The sequence below is a fragment of the Lepidothrix coronata genome, unplaced genomic scaffold (assembly GCF_001604755.1).
Source record: "Lepidothrix coronata isolate B3197 unplaced genomic scaffold, Lepidothrix_coronata-1.0 Scaffold3, whole genome shotgun sequence".
Taxonomy (NCBI): domain Eukaryota; kingdom Metazoa; phylum Chordata; class Aves; order Passeriformes; family Pipridae; genus Lepidothrix; species Lepidothrix coronata.
This window is the reverse complement of record NW_016690183.1, coordinates 12915050-12938860: the sequence shown is the minus strand read 5'-3', so window position 1 is coordinate 12938860 and position 23811 is coordinate 12915050. Positions and strand designations below refer to the sequence as shown.

The window sequence follows — 23811 nt, the reverse complement described above, 5'->3', positions numbered from 1 at the left end:
GCTGAGCCAGGGTAAGTAAGCAAATCTGCTGAGTGGAATACCCAGGCTCCTGGGCTTAATGCAGGGAGCAGGTCCATGCTTTTACAGGTGTGCCTGACTCCAGAGCTAACAACTTGGTGTGCAAGGCAATCCAGAGTCGACAAAGCACATGGCTGGGACCATGTGTGCTGGCTTTTGTACTGGCTGCTGCTACTGGAAAGAGCATGTGGATAGCTGTCGTCAGAGTTGTACCAAAGGAAAGCTCAAAATGATGCCAGCTTGGCTTTGTTTTTTTTTCTATCACTCAGCTGCACTGAAGCCTGACACCTCTGGTAGCCAGTAGTGGAGCAGTGAGAAGCTGGTTTTGTGCTGCGCTTTTACGGGAGAAGCCTGGCTGCATTAACTCTTACTACAACGAGCACCTAGACAACTCACACAAAACCCAGTGATGGAGGTCAGCTCCACAGAAGCCAGCAGCAGCTCCCAGGGAGGCACCGGCTGGCTGGATCTTACCCTTGTCACCTGTACTGAAACGGTGACTTTCACTGAAGTGGTGAGAGAAGAGGAGTGGGGATCTTTTTACTATTCCTTTAAGGTATTCTTTTAAGGCGTGCACTACTTTTCTCACATGCTTGCAGCTTTGGTGCATTTTCAGCAATTGTGTGGGGAGGCAACTAGGATTACTGAACTTTTTTTGCCCAGATATAGGTGGTTTTTTACCCTGCAAAGACAGCTGACAACATGTGTGAGGCATTTACTGAAAAGCAAAGTACTTGTAGGAATTGGATAACGTGTCTTAGCCAACTGTATCCCCTCCCAAGAGAGGACAGTACTGCTTTTTTGTAGAGGTACTGTGATTATAGATGCATCTTTAATCAAAAGCTTGTATGATTTTAACACATTTTTCTGTAATTTCTTATAGTCATAGTCATGACATAAGGGATTTCTTTTCAATTTTCCAGCTGTAACAAACATTGCACACAAGTGAGAGGAGGATTTTTTGTTGGTTTTGGTTGTTTGTTTGGGTTTGGTTTTTTGTTTGGTTTGGGCTTTTGTGGTTTTTTATTTGTTTGTTTATTTGTTTTTATCATGAGGGACAGCTTCTAATTAGTTGGTTTGTTTGTTTTTAACTTGAGAAGGGGATGTAGTCTCTTAAAGGCTGTTGTTAAGAATGCACCAGATGAGTCATTCAGTAGTGAATGCTGCTGAGCGGCATGGGAAGTATGTTCATTTCTCTCCAAAACCAACCATCACCCTGGCAATATGTGAACGTAGGAAAAAGATTAAAGAGGTACTGAAATTTTTCTTTCCTTAAGATTTCTATGCCCATTGCTGTTGCTTAATTTCATGCTGATTGCCATGTCTCCCTTTACTGTTGTGGTATGTTGTACAAGTTAAGTTCAAGTTATTAAAAAGTCTAACAAGGAGTACCCTGTTGTTCCTTCTGGAGCTCAGGACCAAAGAGATCAATTTCAACTGGAAAGATGCAGGCACTTATATCATTTCACAACATGTGAGGTAAAAGGGGATATATTCAAAAGCAATTTTTACAGCTGTGAGATTGGTAGAGCTCAGACACAATGCTGGTGGAATCAGTGGAATTACTGGAGGTTTCCACCCCTCATAAAGAAAGAGATGATCTCTGGTTCTATTCTTAATTAATGAGGGCATCTTTTAACATGCTGTTGATACATTTTTTTATTGTTAAGATAGTAGTTTCCTATTTAGGATTTCAGGGTAGAAAATTCTTTTTTTTTCTTTTTTTTTTCCCCTTCTCCATGTTAGACTCCTAAAATGCTTTTGAAAAAAATATCAGAAGTGACAAGCAAAATACTTTTAATAAATTTCTCTTTATCTCCTTTCTTCTTTTCACAGTTAGGGCTGTAAATCTGAGCAATGTCATGGGAGAAGTATTTTATAATGGTAAAAGTGACAATTAATTTCATTATTAGAAAGTCCCCAGGCAGAAAAATGCTTGTTAATCGGAGAGATTGAGTAAATTACAATAATTAGGAAACCATGGATAGTCATGCATGCTCACCCACTGCTAAAGGAAACTTGGTTCTGTTAGATGAGAGCTTCTCATTAGATTTGCACTCCTCTGCCAGATGCCTGGCTCTCGCATATGTAGCATGCACTTTGCAAGGAGATTCACTGATTTCACATCAATTACGAGCTGTTGATAGGCATGGAAATATTTTGACTCTGGAGACGAGTGGCAGCTGGTGCAGCTGCAGGAAAGGAAGGAGAGAACACCTGCTCTGATGACTAGAGTGCAGGGAAGACGGGGCTCCCTGCCAGCAGTTTCAGTGCTCTGGAAAAGCTCGTGTGGAAGGTATGGCTGGTACCTGTTGACTCGGTTGGCTGTCCTCCACCAGCTCTGCCCATGTTGTGGCCGTGCCCTTGTCCCCTCCAGCAAGCCAAACAGCATCTCCTTCCTCTTCACAAGGGTCTGGTTAAGCAGCTAAAGCAATAAAAGTTTCAGTTCGGAATAGGCTGTATGAATTTGAAAAACAGAGTTCTATGTTCAAAATGTAGCTACAAATAGGGTTTTGCCCTTTTATTGGGATTTTCAAACACACTGTAGCCTCTAGCTGATTGTAAAGGCAGCTGGATGAGCGGCCACCACACAGGTTGATCTCAGAGCTTGTGTGCCAGGGTGCAGACAGGGCAAACAAGATATTTCTTCTCAGAAAATGCAGGTGTAATGTATCTTATCAAAGCAGTCAGAGGAAAACATGCTCTAACCTAATATATGGAGACCAGGGAGTGACACTCACCCAGTACCTGTGTTAATGACTTTTCAACAGTTTAATCCAATGACAGCTTTGCAGGATACCTCACATGCTGCTCAAACTATGGGAGCGTGCACTGCTTTTTTCTTTTCCTCCCATGTTTCAAAAGGACAACCTGTACCCACCTAAGGTACTGTCTGTATTATACTGTGGTGGCAACATGACAAAAGTAAAATAATGTGCCTTAGTGCCAGAAAGTCTTGTTACAGGCTGACCTGTGACTGCTTCACTTTCGGAAGCATTGGACTTTCTGTCTATTCCTCTGCTTAACAACTAAATCCTGCACTGTTTCAGATTAGAGAGTGTTTTGCCAGTTCAGTCCTAATTTTTTTTTTGAGGGGGGCTCAAGAACGAAGCATTTCCTTCACTTGGAGGAACACACATTTTCTTCTGGTGGTCATTACTGTAGAAGGGCCAGCTGCTCACCAAGGCTCTGCTAACAAAGTCTGTTTTGGGGCCATGTGGGCTCCCTAGGGTAGTTCTCAGCATGCAGAGTTGCAGCTTTTGGGGCAGGACTATGTGTACCCATGCACGACTCACCATCAAAGACGAGCTGGTGCTTCCATGGCAAAGGCACTGCCTCATGCCCGCTAACATTCAGGTCTTGCTGCTGTGTTATGACAAATGGTCCCTGAAAGCCCAGATGCCTTTTCAAGAAGCATCCAGGTAGGTTACTGTCTTAAACCACAAGGAGTTCTGTTGTCTGTTTCAGCACCTAATTCAGAACAGATGTGCAAATTGGTATTAATTACAGCTTCAACCTTCCAGGCCAAAGGAGTGTTCATTACATCCCTTTACAATCTCCTCCACATGTGTTTAATCTATGTGTAAAAGGGCCCTAAGTGAGTGTCAACTGCCCCCTGCCAAATGCAGTAGTCTAGAAGGAACAGAGGTCATCTGAACACCTATGGCCTTTTTCCACTTTACTCTATAAGCCTGACAAGATACAAACCAGAAACCTGTCTGGGGAGAAGCTGAAATCTCAGAATAGGTTTGCCCCAGTTGTCCACAGAGTTGGAAGGCTTTGTCAGGGCTGGAGGAAGCAGCTCCTCTTGCCAAGTACTCACCACCCCAGAAGCTTCCCCAATGATAGAAGAGGATTGAGTAGGGATCTCTTTTAAGAGGTCTGCTGAGAAATGGGATGCCCTACTTTTATGCAGTAGAGTAAAGGTTAGAGTGCTCGAAAGGAGAAAATTCACAGTAGCTATATCTTTCTTGGTGGCACTGTGTTTCCACCATCATCTCCTGCCTCCCAGCAGAGTGGGCTGACTTCTATCAGGTAGTTAATTTTCTTATTTTGTTTTCTGCTGCACAGAGTTGAATCCTCCCCTGAGCAGCAGGACACAAAGGTTTTGTTGTTTACACCCGCAGTCGCTAGGAGCCCCAATGCTCTCCTTTGCCAAGTGGGAATCCTAGCCACTGGTCCACACGTTGACACTCCCCTCACTCTAGGCCCATGAGCCCTGGTCATGAGCCCAACATCACCCCAGCAATGACGCTGCAGTGTTAGAGCTCTCAGGAGGAACTATGTGCATATCAAAAGTACAACAGATTATTTTAAACGTATAATGTAAATTCCCAGTTTGTTTCAGGAAGGACTGTTTGATTCTCTGCCTGAAAATGTCCTCTCCCTACACTGTAGCATTCCCTGTACCTACATGTTTAAGCCCATGTAGCTCAGATATTAAACAGGACATCACAGCCTAGATTGAGTAAGGACAAATCTAGGAGCATGTGCTGCTTATCCATGGAATCTCTTTACAAAGGGCCTACCATCTCCAGCAAAGACCTGAGGAGAACAACATTTTGTAGGTTTTGTAGGAGTATCAGGTACCATGGATTTGTCCCCAAGTGTCCTCAGAGCCTGTTTAAGTCAGAATCTGGTGTCCTTATCCTTTCATCCAAATGCAGGAGTTGCTTTATCTCCTGGAAAGCATTTTCTTATCCTATTGTTCATTCTGATTTTCAAGCAAATATACAGAGCATCCCATGCTTGAATACATAATAGGAAAATAATAATGAGTGCTGTCAAATTTCTGGAGTAATCTCTGCAAATGCAATCACACATTTTATAAAATAGACATATCAAATAATTCAGAGGTAACTTTGCAATCTTTCAGTGTGGGGAAAGGAGGAGAATTAAGTTTACACAAATAAGGTGTCAGGAACTCCTGAACACAGCCTCTGTAATATGCCATAATGACTGTTGCTATTCCTGAGATGCTGAGCTGAGAATGTAATAGCTGGTCTCCTTGTGAAACTGCTGCTGCAGTGCTGTTGGCCAGGCTGGCTTCATCTAGCAGCTTAAATGCAACACAGAAAAGACCTGGCAATATGACATCCCAACTGGGAGCTGCGCTGAGCCAACTAATTTGGGCAGTTTTGTACTAGCAACCCTCATACTACTGTCTCTATGGTCCACAGAGCCATATGATTTGCATCTGTCTGCCTCTCCTATATAAATATGCCTGGAAAGTAATATATTTTACATTTTTTGAGATGTTTTACTTGTACAATTTAGGCATACTTAATAATTTTACTCTTTTTTGTGATTAGGAAAAACAGCATTTCACAGTTTTAAATATGGCTGTCAAAGTTATACAATTATGGATGGACCATTGAGTGACCTAATATTATCTCTTCCCATTGAAAATTCCTACGAAGAAAATAGTAAAAATATATCTTTTCTGATGACATTTAAATCAGGAATATCTGTTTATCTAATTCTGTGGAAGTTTCCTAGAGTGCAATGGGTAATAACTGGACAGAACTGTCCCCCTTTATTAGTCATGTTGTACCAAAACACAGCAGAATGGTAAATATGAACTATCTGCTAGTAGAATTGAATTATTAACATTTGTTACTGACTGTCACAGCCACATCTATGCAGAAATCTGGGACAGAGTGCAGGCTTGTTCAGCTGTTATTTGAGTTTGGAAAGATCACAGCAATTATCATGTATTAAATGTTGTGGTCTGAAAGGACCCTGCCTCATCTGTGACAGTAAAGTCACAGCTAAGAAATAAGTTTTTTTAAAAATAGGGGTTCTGAAAACAAATAGATACATCTTTGCTAGATTTAAAAAGAAGAGAGAGTTATCTTAACATAATTACATGTTTCCATGAGAAAGTGTCCTGATTTAGTGAACAGACTTTCTCAGCTTGTCCATTTCCATAAGTCTAAAAAGGAGGAAAATGTTATAGATCTTTCCTCTGTATAACACATTAACATTCACAGACTGTGAGTGTAATACCATATAGACACAAGCTCATTCAAAACTCCTTCTCAAGTTCAACAGAATAGAAAAAAACCAGCTTGGGTTCCTTCCAGTTGTGCCCTTCTCCCAGCCATAAAGACCCCTTGGGAAGTGACTGTTGCCAGCACCTCTGATGTGTTGTGAAGGCTTTGTTTGGCAATGCATCTCATGATTTCCAGAATGTCCCATAACCTTGTGCTGGGAGGATAACACAGGGAGTCAGTCACAAAGCATTTCAGTAAAGCAGCTTCTGTGCAGGAGATATGAGAACTATCAGGCATGACTGGTGACATTGAAATGGGAAAGCAGGAGTCCCAGAGTCAAACCTGGGGCTGAACTTGTTTTTATGCACTTTGAATCAGGCTCCATTCCAGGCCACACTAATTAAAAAAAATAATCAGCTCCTAGAGGCCTTGTTGCCTTCCAAATGTGTTCCTCTGAAATCCAATTGCAGTAGAAGTAGTTTCAAAGACAAAATATAAAACTTAGCTTTAAACTTTCCCTTTTCCCAGTCTTTCTTATCTTCACATGAGTTTTCTCAGAGCTTTTAAGTGTCAATCAAATTGCTTTCCTAAAATTTTCAGGAACATCTTGTGTGAACTCTGTGTAGAAACATCTCCTCAGTTTTTTCTTGCTAGCTGGAGGACATCCTTCTGAAACATGTTTGTATCACAGGAGTGGACAGTACAACTTCTGCTGCTTGTAACAATGAGGGTATAAGATTTCAGTGTCCTTCTCAGTTGTTTGAGCATGTTTCTTTCTTACTGAGACGCCTCTCAGCAAATGAATCAAAAATGATTCAGCCATTTTTTCAGCTTTTCTTGAGCAATAGGGGATTGCTTAAATTAATCATCTGAATCTTTACATTTAGGTCATTAGTATTTCCTGCATGAAGCTGGCTTCTAGCCCAAGTATGCCATTTGGTGAGCCTCTTTTTGCAAGACATTTAGTGCCCCTTATTTTTTCCTTATTGACAGTCAGAATTGCTGTCTACAACTAAAGCATACATAATGCACCTACAGCTTATCTGCAAGCATATTGCTGTTAGGTTGTGGGATTTTTCACAACACAACTTGTGTAGAAAGTTTCAAAACAAGAAGAAATAAGGATGTCTCCATTTGGCAGTTTAATGAAGTTCATTCTTTTTTAGGTCCTACAGAACCTTTATTTTGTAGGTGGTAAGAATAACAAGAGTCGTGACCCCTTCAGTGGCATCACACTTCACTTCTGAGAGCCCACTGTTTAAGCTGGTCAACACCTGGCAGAAATTCTTCATCTCAGGCCTCCAAATAAGCATAAGAATAATACTATCTTATCCTTTAAAGTTCTTTTCCTAAGACTTCTCTGTTTGTACCTTTTCCGTGCCAGTAGCCTTTAGACTCCTACTTTTTATTTGCAGAGCGAACTTTAATTCACATAAAGATTCACACAAAGCCATGAGTTGTTCATGTTTCTGTGATACAATAAATAACACACGACTTGCGCAAAGTACTCATCTTATTACGTCTGTATAAGTACCTTCCAGTTTTAAGAATATTCCTTAAGAAAATAGGTCAGATGCACACTTATGTGTGTGCATGATAATTCAGGTAGGGAAAGACTTCTAGAGGTCACCTGTGCCAACCACTCGAAAGCAAATTCAAAGTATGCCGGATTTCTCCAGGCAGTGCCCATTGCAGTTTTGGATATCTCCAGGGGTGGAGAGCCTGCAGCCTTTCTGGGCTCCATCCCAGTGTGTGACCACCCTCACGATGAATACTTTTTTCCTAATGTCTAATCAAGATGTCTCATGTTACAACTCTTACTTGTGGCCTTTTGCCCCTTCACTGTGCATGACTGAGAAAAACCTTGCTCCATCTTCTCCACACCCTCCTGTTAGAAACTGTAGGCCGCACTTAGACCCCAGAAGGCTCCTCTAGGGTTTCTGCTGCGGAGAAATCTGGAGGTATGGGACAGAGAGGTTTTTAATTTATTTTTGCTTTGTTTATTTATTTAAAATAACTTTATGAATTATATCAGACGTTGTGCCAGTACTTTAAAACTCCCTAACTAAATTGTGTTGATTAGTGTATTTCTTTGATTCCTTTCAGTGTTGCAGTCCAAAGTGCAATTTGCCTTAGAGGTAAGCTGACTGTAAATTCCTGACTGAAATCAGTCAAGCTGTATGGCACCTGTCTGCCTCTGGAAAACTAATCTTCCTGGTTTATTTCTTTGGGGGTTTTTTTGTTTTTTTTTTTTCTGGTTTGTTTGGGTTTGGGGTTTTTTGTGTGTGCGCTTTTTTTTCCTGTTTGGTTTGCTTTGTTTGCTTTGGTTTTGTTGTTGGATTTTGTTTGGACTTTTTAAGGGCTTTTATTTTTCATCCTAAATGGGGGATGTAAAAACAGCAAATCTGTCCTGAACATTTTCAGTTTTGAACATTCAAGAATCCAGATCTTCTGCAACAGGATCAAAAAAATGTGAATCTAGACTACTCCATTTTCTTACATGGTCTGCAACTAAAAAGTGAGAAAAGATTTTTCTTTTTTTTTTCCCTCCTTCAAGAAAGTGCAATGCAATCTACCAGTGGCAAAGCTGACCGTGAGCATGATGTGTACTCAATTTAACAAAGGACTTTTATATATTCTTCTTATGTGTTAAGGACATTCTTACAAAATTCTTTGGCTTGCTCCACGATTACAGCTCTCTTACAATCTCAATTTCTGCAATAAGCTATGCTAAAACCATAACTTTTAAAATATACCAAAGTCAAGCAGTAAGATCAATATTCCCAGAGTTTGATCAACTGACAGGAAGGAGCTCTTTGGGGACTTAAGCCACTACTGACCTGTGATATGAGAAATCAGTGCCTCTTCTTCACCCAAGTGATCAAGGACATAGTGTAGGAAGACACTATGTCAGCAAGGCCATGGATTCACCATAAGCCACCTGTCCTCACATTAAGAGGCCAGCCAGTCACTCCAGGAATGGAGTACCTCTCTCTTTTCCTATTTGCTCATTTCTTACCTAGAAACTTATTTTTCCCAGGCTGTTTCCCAACCAGCCTCAGCAGCTAGAACTAAACTGTTTTACGTAGAGTCCTCATTCAAGTACAAACATGCTTTGTGCACTAATAGTTGAACATCTGCTATCAGGCAAAGGCTCTGCACCTTGTGACATGAGCAACAGCACCTACATTGGGATGGGCTATTAGGAACCCTCTTCCACAGACACAGCTGGTGCTCCTCAACAGAAGGGATACAAATCCTGAAAGATGACAAAGCAAGGAAGTTGGTTAGGGAGAATTGGAAGGAGGGATGGCATCATGGCACCAAAATGTTACCCAATATCTCCAAAAGGATTTAGCTATGGTCTTGATTAAAGCTGCTCACAGGGGTGATCTTTGTTTCAAATATAAAGCAGAATACTGCTTTTGCTAGACTTATCATGGCCTATGGATTCAGAAATATTATCAGAGAAACAGAATGAGAAGCCTCTTCTATAGCCAAAGAAAAATGCACACAATCTTCAGCAGGTGTTCTGGCTTACATTTCACCCATGAAGAGGCTTTTTTCATTGACCAAAGCTGGTTTTAATCTTAAAGCAAATTAGCAGTACATCAATATGTGCTCCAGATATCAAGCACTTCCATGCTCCAAACACAGCAGCCTTGTGGAACAGCAGCATGTATAATGGCACTAGTCAAGCCAAGGAAATTCTCTTGACTTTGAGTCACCAGTATCTCTAGCTTTTCTAACCTAAATAACTGGTGTATGACACTAATCTCTCCCATAGCATTCTCATATATTGTAGTTATCAACCCTCATGCAAAAGAAGCCCTTGTCAAAAGCTTCTACACAGAGATTTGGGAGATATTAGTATCTTTCTTTTTATCAGAATGCTTCTGATGCCTGCACATGTTGTTAAAGAATGCTTTTTTGTAAATTACCTTGCTGAGGATTGTTATTAAGCGAGGATTTTTGTTTGATGAATGAACAAGACATGAAATGAAACACTTCCATGTCTAAGCAACCTGAAGGTGATGAATAAAACAAAATTAGAGAAAATGCATCTAGAGTGAAATTCAAGGATCCATCAGCTATCTCTCTTCAGCTATCTCTCTAATCTAATAACTATTTTTAACACTTTCACAGATGGAGGTTTCACTGACTCAATCAATATATGAATGATATATTTTAAGTCAATTTTTTAAAATTTTCATCCTGAATTCTGTGCTATAGTTTTGATTCACTGTTTTTTGTCCAGTATGCAGTAGATCTAAAGAAGAGATTAGTCCTTTCCTAGTCCTTTCCTTTTTTATATCTGTCTTCTTGTGTCTTCAAGGGTATGTTCATCTTTTGCTGCAGTCTGATTTTTGCTGGATTTAGCAACTTGATTCATTCAGTCTTTTTCCCTGGCTATATCCTCTAGACTGCTGTCACCTCATTTCTCTGTGTCTCTCTTGAAGCACTGTGCCTAGGAGTGGGCATAGTACAGTGGAAGGATTAGAGCAGAGGCACACAAGTCTAGTGTCAATCCTATGACAGTGGCTGTTGCTCTCATAGTAGGATGATGTTACTAAGTCATGTTCCGTTTCTGGGCCACTTTACATATGTGCTGTGTGTGAGGGAGGATGTTTTGAAGACTGGTCCAACCCACTGTGATTACACCCACTACACCAGAGTCCTATACTTTGTTGAACAGCATCTTGCTTTTTTCCCAGTGCATGTTTCCAACTCATGAAGGTAATTTTGAATTCTAATCCTAGCCTCCATGAAGGCCTTTATCAAGGTGGCCATCCCATTAATAAGCACAGAAGTTTTCATTCTGCAAGTTAACACAGACTGAGAGAGGCTGCAGTGATTTAAGTTGCCCATTGTTATAGCTCCTTTACCCTGAAGAATGAGACCTTTTTCTCTTTTGTCTGAATGGGAGCTCCAACAAATAGACACTTTGGCTTTATTTCTTTGTTTATAGCCTTTCAGACTTATACTATATTCAGTGTTTGTATTTTTTAACTTATCTTTGCAGTCCGGCTTAATTGTTTGTTTCTGCAGCCTAAAATTGCTTAACTGTTAATCATTGCTTTTTAACTTGGCAGGAGGGGATTTAAGCTGACCATATGTGCTGCTCCCCTATGGTGAGGAAACACCCTTCTAAAACAATCTCTCTTCCTCAATAGCTATTTCTTCTGTGAGAATTGTAAGAACATTTGAGTGTCAGGTCCTTGTTCTGTTCCTATCCATCAGTATAATATAGAAATACAGAATTACTTTTAAGAAAATAGTCTCCTGATTTTATACCAGAGAAAATGGGAACAAGTCCTGTCCCTTAGTTTCCCTCATGTAGGAAATATCTTTTCTGAAATGGAAAAGACAAACCAAACCCCAAGGAGAAGTCACAGTTTTCAAGGACAAAAATGATGTGAAATCTTACCTTTTATGATTTTATTATCTTTCAAAAAGACATTTCCTCCCAATTCCTGTACAAAGCAAAGCATCCCCATAAAAATAGTTCTACCATGCCTGTGCCACACATTTTGAAGGGAATTTGTTTCCAAGAAGTTCAAGAGATTTGCAGATACCCCAAAAAAGTGGATTTTTTTTTTTTTTTTTTTTTTTTTTTTTTTTTTTTTGTCTAAAAGCTAAGCATCCAGCCCACACAAGTTGTTTTATCCAGGTCACACTATAATCAGTGGAGACAGGCCATCCCATGGTAGGTGCGATGAATGGTGACTCATCTCTGAGACACTGCTATTATCTAGACAACACTATGACAATTTAGAATTGTTCTCTCTTTGGAATTTTAAAGTTAGGTGAGATTACCCAAATGGTAGATTACACTGGTGAAAGAGATCATGCTGGGAAGAGTGAAACCATCTCAACAAAGCCTTCACTGTATGATAATCTAATCTCTGGGTTCAGGCACAGAGTGCAACCTCAAACTGCTCGTCACCTTCCCCGCACAACCATATAATCCACAGTGTAGCAGGGCTCCCTACCTGGAGCAAAGCTATGGCTCCCCAGCAGAGGAGACATCATGGCTTCTGGCCAGCTGGAGACTAAGAGCTGAGGAGGCACTAAAGCTCACTGCGAAGCAAGAAGCTATTTGTCGCTGCTCCATTCCTTTCATTTCACCTTCCCTCTCCATGTTTACAGCTGAGATATTTTGTTTGCAAGCAGCTGGAGCTCTGGTTTCTGCTCGCCCATTACAAAGTCATGGGTTAGTGGATTCCAAATGCTTTTAATGAGTATTCTCCCCTGGTTCTGCTCTATTATCAGCCCAAACAGGTAGGTGTGGGTGTCACTGGTAGCCTCCTTTCCCCAGCCTGCTCAGGACAGTGCCTTGGGGTCAGTTCTGTATGGCCAGCAGCTGGCACTCCTCTTCAACTGCAGCCTTTACTTATCTCCTCCAATTTCCTCTAACTCCCACCTTTTGGGTTTGGTGTCAGGAACTGGAAGATCCCAAACGACTGCATTGACATAACCTGAAACTCATTCCAGTTGCTAGGATATGAAGACTGGATGTGCACTCACCAAACAAGCAAACATGGACACATACTCCCTTGTTCTTGCAGACAGAGGATCATGATGCTTGGAGAGCACAAATAGCTTTATTTCTCACTTTCTTTTCTTTGTACACACACCACTAGGGGACGTTTTGTCATCACGTATCACTGGCTACACAGCTATACTTTTCCTTAGTGGGTCATTTTTCCTTTTCAGTCTTGGTGCACATCTAGATCATGGAGTGGATGTCTGAATTTTGTAGGGCTCGTGGATGACCCAGACTCACTGGAGTTGGGAAAGAGAGAATTATTTATTTCCCCCATTTCTCCAAAGGAGCCCATCTATCAACATTCCTTATGAAGTGAGGCAGCTGGTTATTTCACAGCTTGCTGGAGCAGCACAAGAGCTGAGGGCAGCTTCTCAATTTAGCGTTAAGTGCTGAATACAGACCCTGCTAGTGGTTTTGTGAAGATAGAAGTAACACAGCCACTGCAAATCAAACTGGAATGAACATCACTAGCAGTGATGCATCTAAGTGTTTTCTGAAAAAAACCCAAGAATATCTTTTAGACTAAATAGTTGAAATCAATTGGCAAAACTCACATTTCACTCCCATTTTCCATTCTCATCTTATTGTTCAAGGATAAGTGACTGTCTTAACCCAAGTCACTACCCACCTATTGATGTGCTCTTTTCCTTTCTCTCCATTGCAGACAGAGCAGCTGGTGACTCTTTGGATTCTCTTTATTGTCACAATTGCTGGAAATGCCACTGTGCTCTTCTCTACCTGGAGGAGGAAGCGGAAATCTCGAATGACCTACTTTGTTACACAGCTGGCAATCACAGGTAGTGCAGGGAGGGGAAAGGGTATCTGACCTGTACAGGAATTGTTATTAAAATGGCAAATAAGAAAATGCAAGCTGAGTTGTGAAGAATTCAGTTGCCATCTAATGTCCAGTTGCAGCTTGCCCTAAAGCAAATGGATGGCTGCTTATCTTAGGGATCATTCTGACTCTAATTGAAAAAGATGTTGCTAGATGTAGTAGTATCTGTGTCAGAATGTAGCAGCTGCAACTCACTCATGTCACTAAATCTTATCTTCCAGTCTGAGTTTGCATTCACATTTCCCAGAAGCTATATTTCCAGCTGTTGTCATGGAGCTGTTTAAATTAAACTAGTTTAAGATGAATCTCTTGTGTTTTTCTACTAAAACTGCTCTATCAATTATACTCTTGCAGGGAAGAGTGAAAATAACTTCATGTTATCTGGTTTAATAAAGCAAGTGAAACATAAAAATATAAAGGTGAGAGGAATGGATTTAGATGTTTTTTAAATGAAAAAAAGGATGTTGATCCAAGGACTTTGTAGTTTTTAAACAAAATGTAAAATGTACAGAAGCCTGGTTTGTAAAATGTCAACCTCAGCAACAAGGAAAGGAAATAAGCATAAGCAGCACATTGTTTCTCTGTGGCCTTGAATGGACTAAATTTTTGGGGATTTAAGTTTCCCAAGGGAAAATATGTGCTGTTTCTATAACAGTGTCCTGCTACTAATCCCTGCTTACAAGACAGCTGTGTTGTACTGGGTTTGTATATAGGATATATTTATATGCTTTTTGTTGCTATTTTTTTTTCTAAGCTATAGTAGGAATTACAACACTTTTTCACCAAAGAGCTATTTAATATTTGATTTTCCAGCAGTATTTCATCCTTCTTTGATGTCTGTCGTACTTCTGTTTAAACTGGAAAAGCAAAGGACTATACTGCCCAATTTTAAACATGCATTCTTTGTAAACAAATGAACTCCTGCTCATGGTCTTAACCACATCTGTCCAGGAGCTTGTCCAGTTTGAAGAACTACTCTCAGCTGAAGCAGATAGACCAAGGTGTGCAAAGTGGTGTAAAAGGGCAGGCCTATAACTACAGGTGATGTAAGAATTATTACAAGGTGAGGAGGTGAAGGTTTGCTGTGACTCCTCTTCTGAAGTGCTGACAGCTAGTTTTCCTATTTACCTGTGAGTCATCTGTAATAAATGATTTTAATTCTTATCTCATTTGTGACCTTTATGTCACTTCCTTCATGTGCCAGTGGTATTTTCCATCAGGTAAATCATGTTAATACAGACTCACCATACTGTTTGGAAGCATCAATCACAGATCAAGCATTACAGTGTTCACAGGAGTTTCAAAATAAACAGTCTCTGTTCAAAGAGTTCCCTATCCCAGATGAATATACTCAGGCAACCAAAAAGTAATACAGGCAAAGAACAGAAGAGCAACTGAAGCCCCAGATGGACACTGTCCATTTTCTACTTACTTTGTCAGTGAGCAAGGTACCAGGAGCAACCATTATGAGAAAGGCTTTGGAAGAGAGGAGGGTGAAAAATGGCTGTAGGTATCCATCTGGCACAGAGGCCACAAGGGTTGGGCTTGCTGAAAGAACAAAGATGTGTAATACTCACAACAGCATGGTAATAGAAGATGGGTTCCAATAGGAAGAGTTCAACTAAACAGCAAAAGGTCTTGAACTAGTAAGAAGACAAATGTATTTACTGCAGCAGAGAAAGAACCGGCATAAGGACATGGGTGTCCAGGTCAAAGGAATAAAGCTAGAAGCAGATAGAAGTATCTGAATCAGGATAGCTGAGGCGTACTGGGAGGAGGCTACTGCTGTTGCTGCACTGAATAAGGGTCTGAGCGGGAGTCTTGCCATTTTGGACCTATAGGAAAGAAAATTTTTTGTATTAGAATGGAGGTGTATAGAGAGCTGTTCACTAGGTGTTCAAATACTGTCTACATGAAGGGAGGGGAAGGCACTGCAAGTGCAGTTTTGAGGGAGCTGAAATAATCAGTGGCAAAGACAACAAGGCAAATATACCACTAGATGTGGGTAGCAAATAGTGCTATATAGCTAATGTTATAATTTGACTGGGGTCCACGTGTTCCCCTTCCCTAAAATTATCCTTGACTTTTAAAATTCCCTGAGTTCAACAGTCTATTCCATTTCCCATTACAGAAATTCACATAGAAAACTCACTTGACATTCACATCTGCAATGTTAAAAGAGGTAACACCAGCTTGAACAGCAGGCTCCTTTCAAGCCATGACATCTTTTTTGTGATGCAGGAGTCAGAACTCTAATTTATCTTCCTGCACCAAGAGTTCTTGTCAGTATTTTGGCACAAAGAAATTACTTAATTCCTGAAATGGAGCCATTTCACTTTCTTATCTTCAAAAATATTATTAAGAACAAAGCAAGCTGGCAACAGCCATCAGCCTTTCACAAGTTATGAGGTAGACACAGAAGATTATGAAAACATTGATTTGTCACATTGTTTTGACATGCCAGGCATATTTAAATCCTACCAACTAAAGCCTAATCTCCTGGCAAGCAGTTCCTGCTTAGTCAATAATACTACTACTTCCATCTATTTTGAGGTTCTTAAAATATTTATAATTTCTGCCCCAGTAGCAGAAAGAAGAATAATGGATATATCTTTATCAATGCAGGCATTCCAAACCACTTAAAAACTTTTTGTCTATTGATCTGTGGCTCAAGAGTTGAGTAGTGCCCTCAATTCTCACGTCTTCCCACTAATGTAGTACCAAAATGAAATTAAAACACAGCCTTCATGTCAGAATAAACAAGGTATTCAAAGCAAATTGTGTATAATACATGAATGTGAAATGAGCACTGTTGTTCTTCTTGACTGGTTGCCAAGCCAGATGCAGAAGAGTAGTAACTAACTGATTGAGGCCTCTTCAACACTGCCAGAATTCAGTGGTTGAAGCCACTCATCAGATTCAGAGAAGACTCGTACTGATTTCTTACTACATCATAATCAAAACAGGGTGCTCAAAACTGCAAGAGTTTGTAGGAGCATGAGTAATCTCTTCAACTTCAGAGTGCTTAAAGATGTTGTTGAAGCCTGAATTCATAATATTTGTATTAAATATATGCCTATACAATGCCTGTGTCAGTACCATATTTAAGTCTATGTCTAACTCTCAGTTCATGCATAAATCTCTTTGAAATTATCTGGGAATTAAGCACTAGGAAATCAGCTAAGAGTCAACAGCTGAGCTGAACAATAGTACTAATCACTCAGCATCAGCTAATTTAACAAAGAGGAATATTGCCATGTTTGCCTTGTGTTCAGTTTACATTTGGTCATATTCCTCTTCTGTAAAAATGTTTTTCTTAGAAACAAGTTCATCTGTGAAGACTGAGACTAAAGCTAGCTTTCCTACAGATTTCTATCTCCAAGGCAATTTAGTTTCTCAGAAAGTGCAAGTTCTGAAGATTATCCTGTGAGGAGGGTATTTCTAAACACTTTTCCCCAAATAGATTTCTTCTGAGTTTAGCATAAGTTATGCTCATAGCATAGCTATTTCCTGGCAGGAAGTCTCTTATGTCTTCCCCTACCTGATGCCATTTCACATAACTTCAGAATCTTAGTGTCTTTAAGATGTTTGCCTCTGACTGAAATCACCAAGTGGTTCAAGATCAAAGAGTGGGATGAGTTCACAGGCACTGTACAATGCTGGAAATATTGAAGAGAGATATATTTGTTTTAAGAAAAGATAGTTTATCCACTCATTTATGTCCATTTAGATCAGTTTACTCAGCTCTATCAAAGTAATCTTCTTAAGTCTACTTTTAAAATATAAAAGCAGTGGACACGGGTGTATATATAAGACATAATTATTTGAGTAGCAGTGGATAAGGAATGTCATTTATGGGCTAAAGAGTCCATTCAGTAAGAACTGTTATCATTTGACTGATTCTAAAACTAATTAAGCAATACATTAAAAAAAGTCTGCTGAAAATAATTTTACTTCTCATTTTTCTCCATTCAACTTCAATTACTACTGATAGAGGAATATATTTAAGTTCCTTTTAATGTCCAGAGGTGCATAGTTTGTTTAGCTCTTTCTCTCCAACATTAACATCTGGAAAGTTGGAGCTGGAAATATCATGACCTTTAGCTCATGTGTGGTTCTCTTTCTATTCCAACATTTAGCAGAAATCAGTACTTTAAAAACACCATTACATTTTATCCACTGTTAGGGGTAGAAATACATGTAGGCACTTTACTGCATGCCAGATTTTAAGCCATAGACTGACAGCCTTGTTTGGAAATACATGCTAATTTGCTGTGGCTGTAATGAAGAGAGAAAACAGAAAGAACACCCCCTAACTTTTATGGTAGCTTACATATAAACAGTGAAAACAAAAGATGTTTGGTAAAAGTATGTAGCCACAGTCTATATTGTGATATAAATACCAAATCCTAGGGGATTACTTGAGAATGACATTAAAAAGACAAGGAGGTAGTTTTAAAAGTGATATGAGATTTATATCATTACCACCTTCTTCAGTTGCTCCTAGAAAGATGAACCATAGCAGGCCTTGGTCCTTATCAGCTGCCTTAATTTTGTTCAGTGTTTAGTGAAAAGCCAATACACTGAAAACTTGCTATGAGAGGGTTATGGAAGCATTTAAGTGGAAACAGACCCTGCTAAAGCAAAGATTGTTTATTTTCTGTTCTGTTTCTGCCCAGAGAGAGCATGACTGTGAGACTAAAACCAACAGGGCTCAGTTACTGGCTTCTAGGATGTCTTTGGTTAAGATGACTGAAGGAAGAGTCTGCCAACTTATCTGCTAGTTAAATGCGCTAAATAAGTGCATCTAACTCTACTGCTACAAGAGCTAAATGTGAACAAATGCATTAGAAGCTGTCCTTCCCTTCTTCTTCTTTTTCCCTGCACCAAAACCACTAAGTTTAATGAAGTGTGCCTGTCCTTCAATATTTTTCTTCCTTGTCTATGTGACTTGAAGGAATGAAGACAACTTGTTACTCCATGATTTGTAGAAAAGCTTGATATAGTAACACCATTACAAAAATTAACATGTAGAACATCATTAACAGATAATTGTCTCTGTTCCACCTTTTCATCTGGAAAATGGTACTTGTCATATTTCTGCACTTCAGAGAAATCATACATACAAATCCATCAGTTTTACAAGTACCTTAGATATCACAGTGATTATGAGAATTGGAAGTGAATTGCACAGAGTCAATTAGCAGCTAAATCATCAGGTCATCTTAATGGAGGTGGACTGTTGCCAACCAAAAATTTCAGAGTGTTTTCAGTTATACTGGAAAATTTACACTTTGCCACCTGGGTCTTGGCTGGAACCTGACAATCTGATTTATATGACTGCCCTTCCAAGATGCAGAAACCTAATGCAGAAAACTGAACTGAAATAATTCCCAGAAATCTACATCTTTCTCCCCTTTCCACACTTACTGTCTGCTAATTTGTAGGAAAAACACGAAGGCTGAGGAAAGGTGAGAGGTGTCTGCACCCTACCTGCAGACTTGGAGGAAGTTACAATTGTACTGCAGATTTCATTGATAAAATTGAAAGAAGAATATCTGCATTTTTTATGTTCATCATGTTTTAAACCTCTTCAAAGTGTAATTAATCTAAAAAAACTGTCTCTGGTAATGGATCATCCATGTTCTACACTACATGTTCTCGTCACTACTGAAAACAGTTTCTCGAAATTGGGAAATAAGAGTGTAATTTGTTAATATTCCCTCAGGCACAGACACTGAAATTTTCTGGAGTACTCAGTGGCATCCAAATTCCCCACTTTTGCAAGCAGCTTGTTTGCCAAACACTTAGCTGGAAGTCTTACATCTCTGCAAATCACCTGAGTATACACACGGCTTAATAAACAGGGAAGGAAATAGATTATATCCACCTTTCCTCTGTAGGCTAGAGAAACTATAGTATTTAGTACAACTGTTCATTTTGCATTCACAGAATAAATGTGATTCAATTTACCAAGAGCAAAAATAGTCTCTGGGAGTAAACACAGCAATATTAACATTACTTATTCAGTGTATCTCACGAAACTATGTGAATAGGAAAATTTGTTACATGGCTGCATTAGTTGCCTGGAGAAGAAGCAATCATTTTCTATCTCGATTCTGCCAAGAAGACTTAATTCAGTAGCAAGGAAGCACCATGGGACTTACTTTAGGTTAGGTATGTATTAGTGTGTGCCCACAAACTGAGACATAATGCAGGATAAGAAAAAATATGGTCACTGCCTCTAATACCCCATAGTACTACAAGGCAAACCAGATTTGATATCTATTGCCATTTTTGGCAATTTAATAACACCTAGCAGGAACTCAAATTGTCTTTTGAAATTTAACTCAGATTTGAAGATGAGTCATAGTCCCCTAGTTTGTAATAAGTAGCTTGGACACTGACTGTACAATTCCAGTTTGGTATTATGAATCATGCTTTACTATACTCTTAGATTTCTTATGTAAACATTCAGGAATATTTCTGTGTGTCTGTATATAATCATTTTCCTCTGCATAAATGGTTAGTCAACACATAGTTTCTATTTTCCTAAGGAAAACGGAAAATATCCAATACATGCATCCCTCTTAAAATGTATTTTCTCCCAACCCAATCATGAAGTAGATGGGGTAAAAAGTGGAATATCCTCAGAAGTTAAGAAAGGAAACCAGGAGTGAACTTCAGCATCAAAACTGAACAATAGAAAGCTTTATGTGAAGAAGGTGACATAGTCTATTTAGGGGTACCAGGACCTCTATTTCACAGTGTTTGGTCATAGAGTCAAATGAAAATGCTCACAGAAAACAGAGTAGATTTCACATTTTAGAGGTGAAATCATGAAGCAGCACTGAATTTGGGACTAGTACACAAACAATCCATCTAGTTACATTACCTCCTTATAAGCTTTAATGTAAAGAAACTGCTTTTGGTGCAAAATGAACTCCCCTTGAAAAGGTAAAGATACGTTATCACAACACTGGGGCTATAAGAAAAAAGGTGGGCTTGGGGAAGTTGCAGTAATCCCGTGGTCTAAGTTGGATTGCCTTTGCCTTTAATGTAAATGCACAAAATAATTAGAGTCAAGGAAGCATGTGAGGAAAGATAAAAAACAACAATGGAGCAGATCTTGATGCAGTAACCAGAGAGATTCAGCCTAGAATGAGGTACCCCAAAAAGCAGACTGGGTGATTCTGTAGAGATGGGACACTCCAAGAGTGTAGACATGATCTGCAGGTTTGCTGACGACTACTTCTGCTTTAGCATTCAATTCCAAAGAGCATTCAAAGTGTTTTTAACCAGCTCAAACACAAGCTTGTTACAGTGTATTTTGTTTAGTGCTCATGTATTTTTAGATATCTTCTCAAGGGCTCACTGAAAAGTGCAGGGCTGGACACAGTATTCATGTTTGCAGTGACTCTACACATCTTAGCTCACTGCAGTAGGAAACAGTATCACTAGTACAAAAGTAAAAGAAAAAAAGCTGAGGTGCCCTAACTGTAATAGTAGAATCACGGAATCATAGAATCATGTGGGTTGGAAAAGACCTTCGAGATCATCAAGTCCAACCCTTGATCCACTACCGCCGCAGTTACTAGACCATGGCACTAAGTGCCACATCCAGTCTCATCTTAAAAACCTCCAGGGACAGTGCATCCACCACCTCCCTGGGCAGCCCATTCCAATGCCTGATTACCCCCTCTGTAAAGAATTTCTTCCTAATGTCCAACCTAAACCTCCCCTGGCACAGCTTAAGACCGTGCTCTCTTGTCTTACTGATAGCTGCCTGGGAGAAGAGACCAACCCCCACCTGGCTACAACCTCCTTTCAGGTAGTTGTGGAGAGTCATGAGGTCTCCCCTGAGCCTCCTCCTCTCCAGGCTAAGCAACTCCAGCTCCCTCAGCCTCTCCTCACAGGACTTGCGTTCAAGTCCCTTCACCAGCCTTGTTGCTCTTCTCTGGACCCGTTCCAGCACCTCAATATCCTTCCTGAACTGAGGGGCCCAGAACTGGACACAGCACTCCAGGTGTGGCCTCACCGGCACTGAGTACAGGGGAAGAATCACTTCCCTGGTCCTGCTGGCCACACTGTTCCCGATACAGGCCAGGATGCCATTGGCCTTCTTGGCCACCTGGGAACACTTCTGGCTCATGTTCAGCTTCCTGTCAATCCAGACTCCCAGCTCCCTCTCTGCCTGGCTGCTCTCCAGCCACTCTCTGCCCAGACTGTAGCGCTGCATGGGGTTGTCGTGGCCAAAGTGGAGGACCTGGCACTTGGCCTTGTTGAACCTCATCCCATTGGAATCAGCCCAACTCTCCAGCCTGTCCAGGTCCCTCTGCAGAGCCCTCGTGCCTTTCAGCTGATCGACATTCCCCCTCCATCTTAGTGTCGTCTGCAAATTTGCTAATGGTGGACTCAATCCCCTCATCTAAATCGCCAATAAAGATATTAAATAGAACTGGGCCCAACACTGATCCCTGGGGGACACCACTAGCGACTGGTTGCCAACTGGATGCAGCACCGTTCACCACCACTCTCTGAGCCCGGCCATCCAGCCAGTTCTTAACCCAGAATGTAATGTCCCTCCCATTATTGACAATATAAAGATAATGAGCTTTCCAAATTTGCTACTGGAAGCAGGAATAGTCATCCACTTAAAAACCCTGTAATGACTTTTATTTATATAGCCTACTTTAATCCTAAAAATCCAGGAACAAGATGTCCATGATTCATCATTTGCAATTAATCCAATCACAAACCACTAGGCAGACATCCTTAAATGAATGATTTTTAGTCTGTTGTCTCTGAACAGTGGTCTTCAGATCCCCTAATGGCAGCAAAAACCACTCTGCAGCATAACCCCATGTACAGAACTGAGGTCCACGAAGGCTAGGAGAACTCATTAAAAAGGTCTTTTCTTTCCTCAAAGTACAGTGCCTAATACTGTAAGGGGGCAGTTTGTGTGTTGATCATACATAGGAGCTCAGAGTGGGATTTTCAAAGTGCCTAGTGATATAAGCTGCATCTCCTCCACAACTGCAAAACAGCAGACACACTCTCCTCACTTGCCAGTGGCTCCGCTATCAATTTCAGTGTAGTATCTGGGGGATGTAGTTTTTATCACATTGCAAAGGACCATCTGGGACCCTGAGAATTTAGCAACAAAGATGACACGCCCTCATTTCATCTGCATCTCAATCACTTTAACACTCTGAAGCCAGAGCTATCTTTCTTTAACTTGCATTTTGTGGAGCAATAACGTATTTTGAGTAGGGGTATGGATTCCTGTAAAAAAAACAATGAGTATTTCCTTATATAACCTCTAGGGACTTAATAGGCTTTAATTCATAAATCCTCCTGCTTCTAAACATGCCTATAAATATTCAATACAGTATGCAATGATTTCCAAATCTTCGTTCGCAAAGCCTAGCCATGATGATGCAATGATTATTCCTTTCCAGTGTATATGTATGTTTAAAATAAAAAGCAGGCACCACTTCTGTTTCTAAGACATCCAGGAGTGTTTTTGAATGCCATCCCTAAGGCTTAGGATGGAAATAATAATAACATTAGTGGAACATCTTAGTGATAATCCTATCTCCCAAAATTCACCCTAGATCATACAATTTTAAACTAAGATGGAAGCAGTTGTTCTATTTGCTTTTCCCAGCTAATAAGTAATTTCTGAAATGATTAAAAAGTGATGAATGGACATTAGGTGCCCTATCCTTATCAAAGGCATAATTTTCTCATTTCAATAGACACACACACTCAGAGCCTAAACTTGATTCCACTTAACCACCTACAAATTTCCACATAGGCGATCCACATTTACTATTTGTATTATTTCAAAAGGAGTTGTCATTCTTTTAGATCTTTGCATGTGAATGCTTTTCCTGACTAGATATCTGTATGACTAAAATGAAAGCACTTCCTTTCAGCTGTTTTTCTGTTACTAGTTTTTTACTCCCACTTTCACCTGCAATATAATTTTTCTAACCCTGTGATGAGACTTGCACTGTGCAGCTAAATTACAGCACCATCACAGCTCTGCTGATACCATAGGGCTACTTGGAGATTATAAAGGTTTGTCTGGGCAACTACAGCACTTTGAGGGCTTTAAAACAAAAATGCAATGTGGTCTGGGCTCATATGCTAGAGTGACCATGTGTATTTGAAAGAAACAATGTAAAAAGAACAATGAAATTCCTATCTTAGTAACTTTTCTAGTTAGCTGAGTAAAATGTGACTTAGGCAAGTATCTTCGGACATCTTTGTTCTCTTATAGTTCAGTGGTTGAGTACCTAGGTGACAATTTACATTTGCAGATCTTTGAGCCAAAAGGATTTTAATTTGTGACCTTCTTCACCTGAGGAAGTTACTGTTATTTGGAACATTACACCTTTTGCTTT

At 40.0% G+C, this 23811-nt stretch overlaps 1 protein-coding gene across 1 annotated transcript in view; it reads left to right on the top strand.

Moving 5' to 3' along the window:
• The first annotated feature begins 354 nt into the window (after positions 1 to 354).
• Positions 355 to 23811, top strand: part of NPSR1 (neuropeptide S receptor 1) — a 56419-nt gene continuing 32962 nt past the window's right edge. The window contains exons 1-2 of the mRNA XM_017820291.1: positions 355 to 574; positions 13229 to 13361. Coding sequence (XP_017675780.1) covers positions 428 to 574; positions 13229 to 13361 — 280 coding nt within the window. The 5' untranslated portion in view covers positions 355 to 427. The remainder of the gene's footprint in view (positions 575 to 13228; positions 13362 to 23811) is intronic.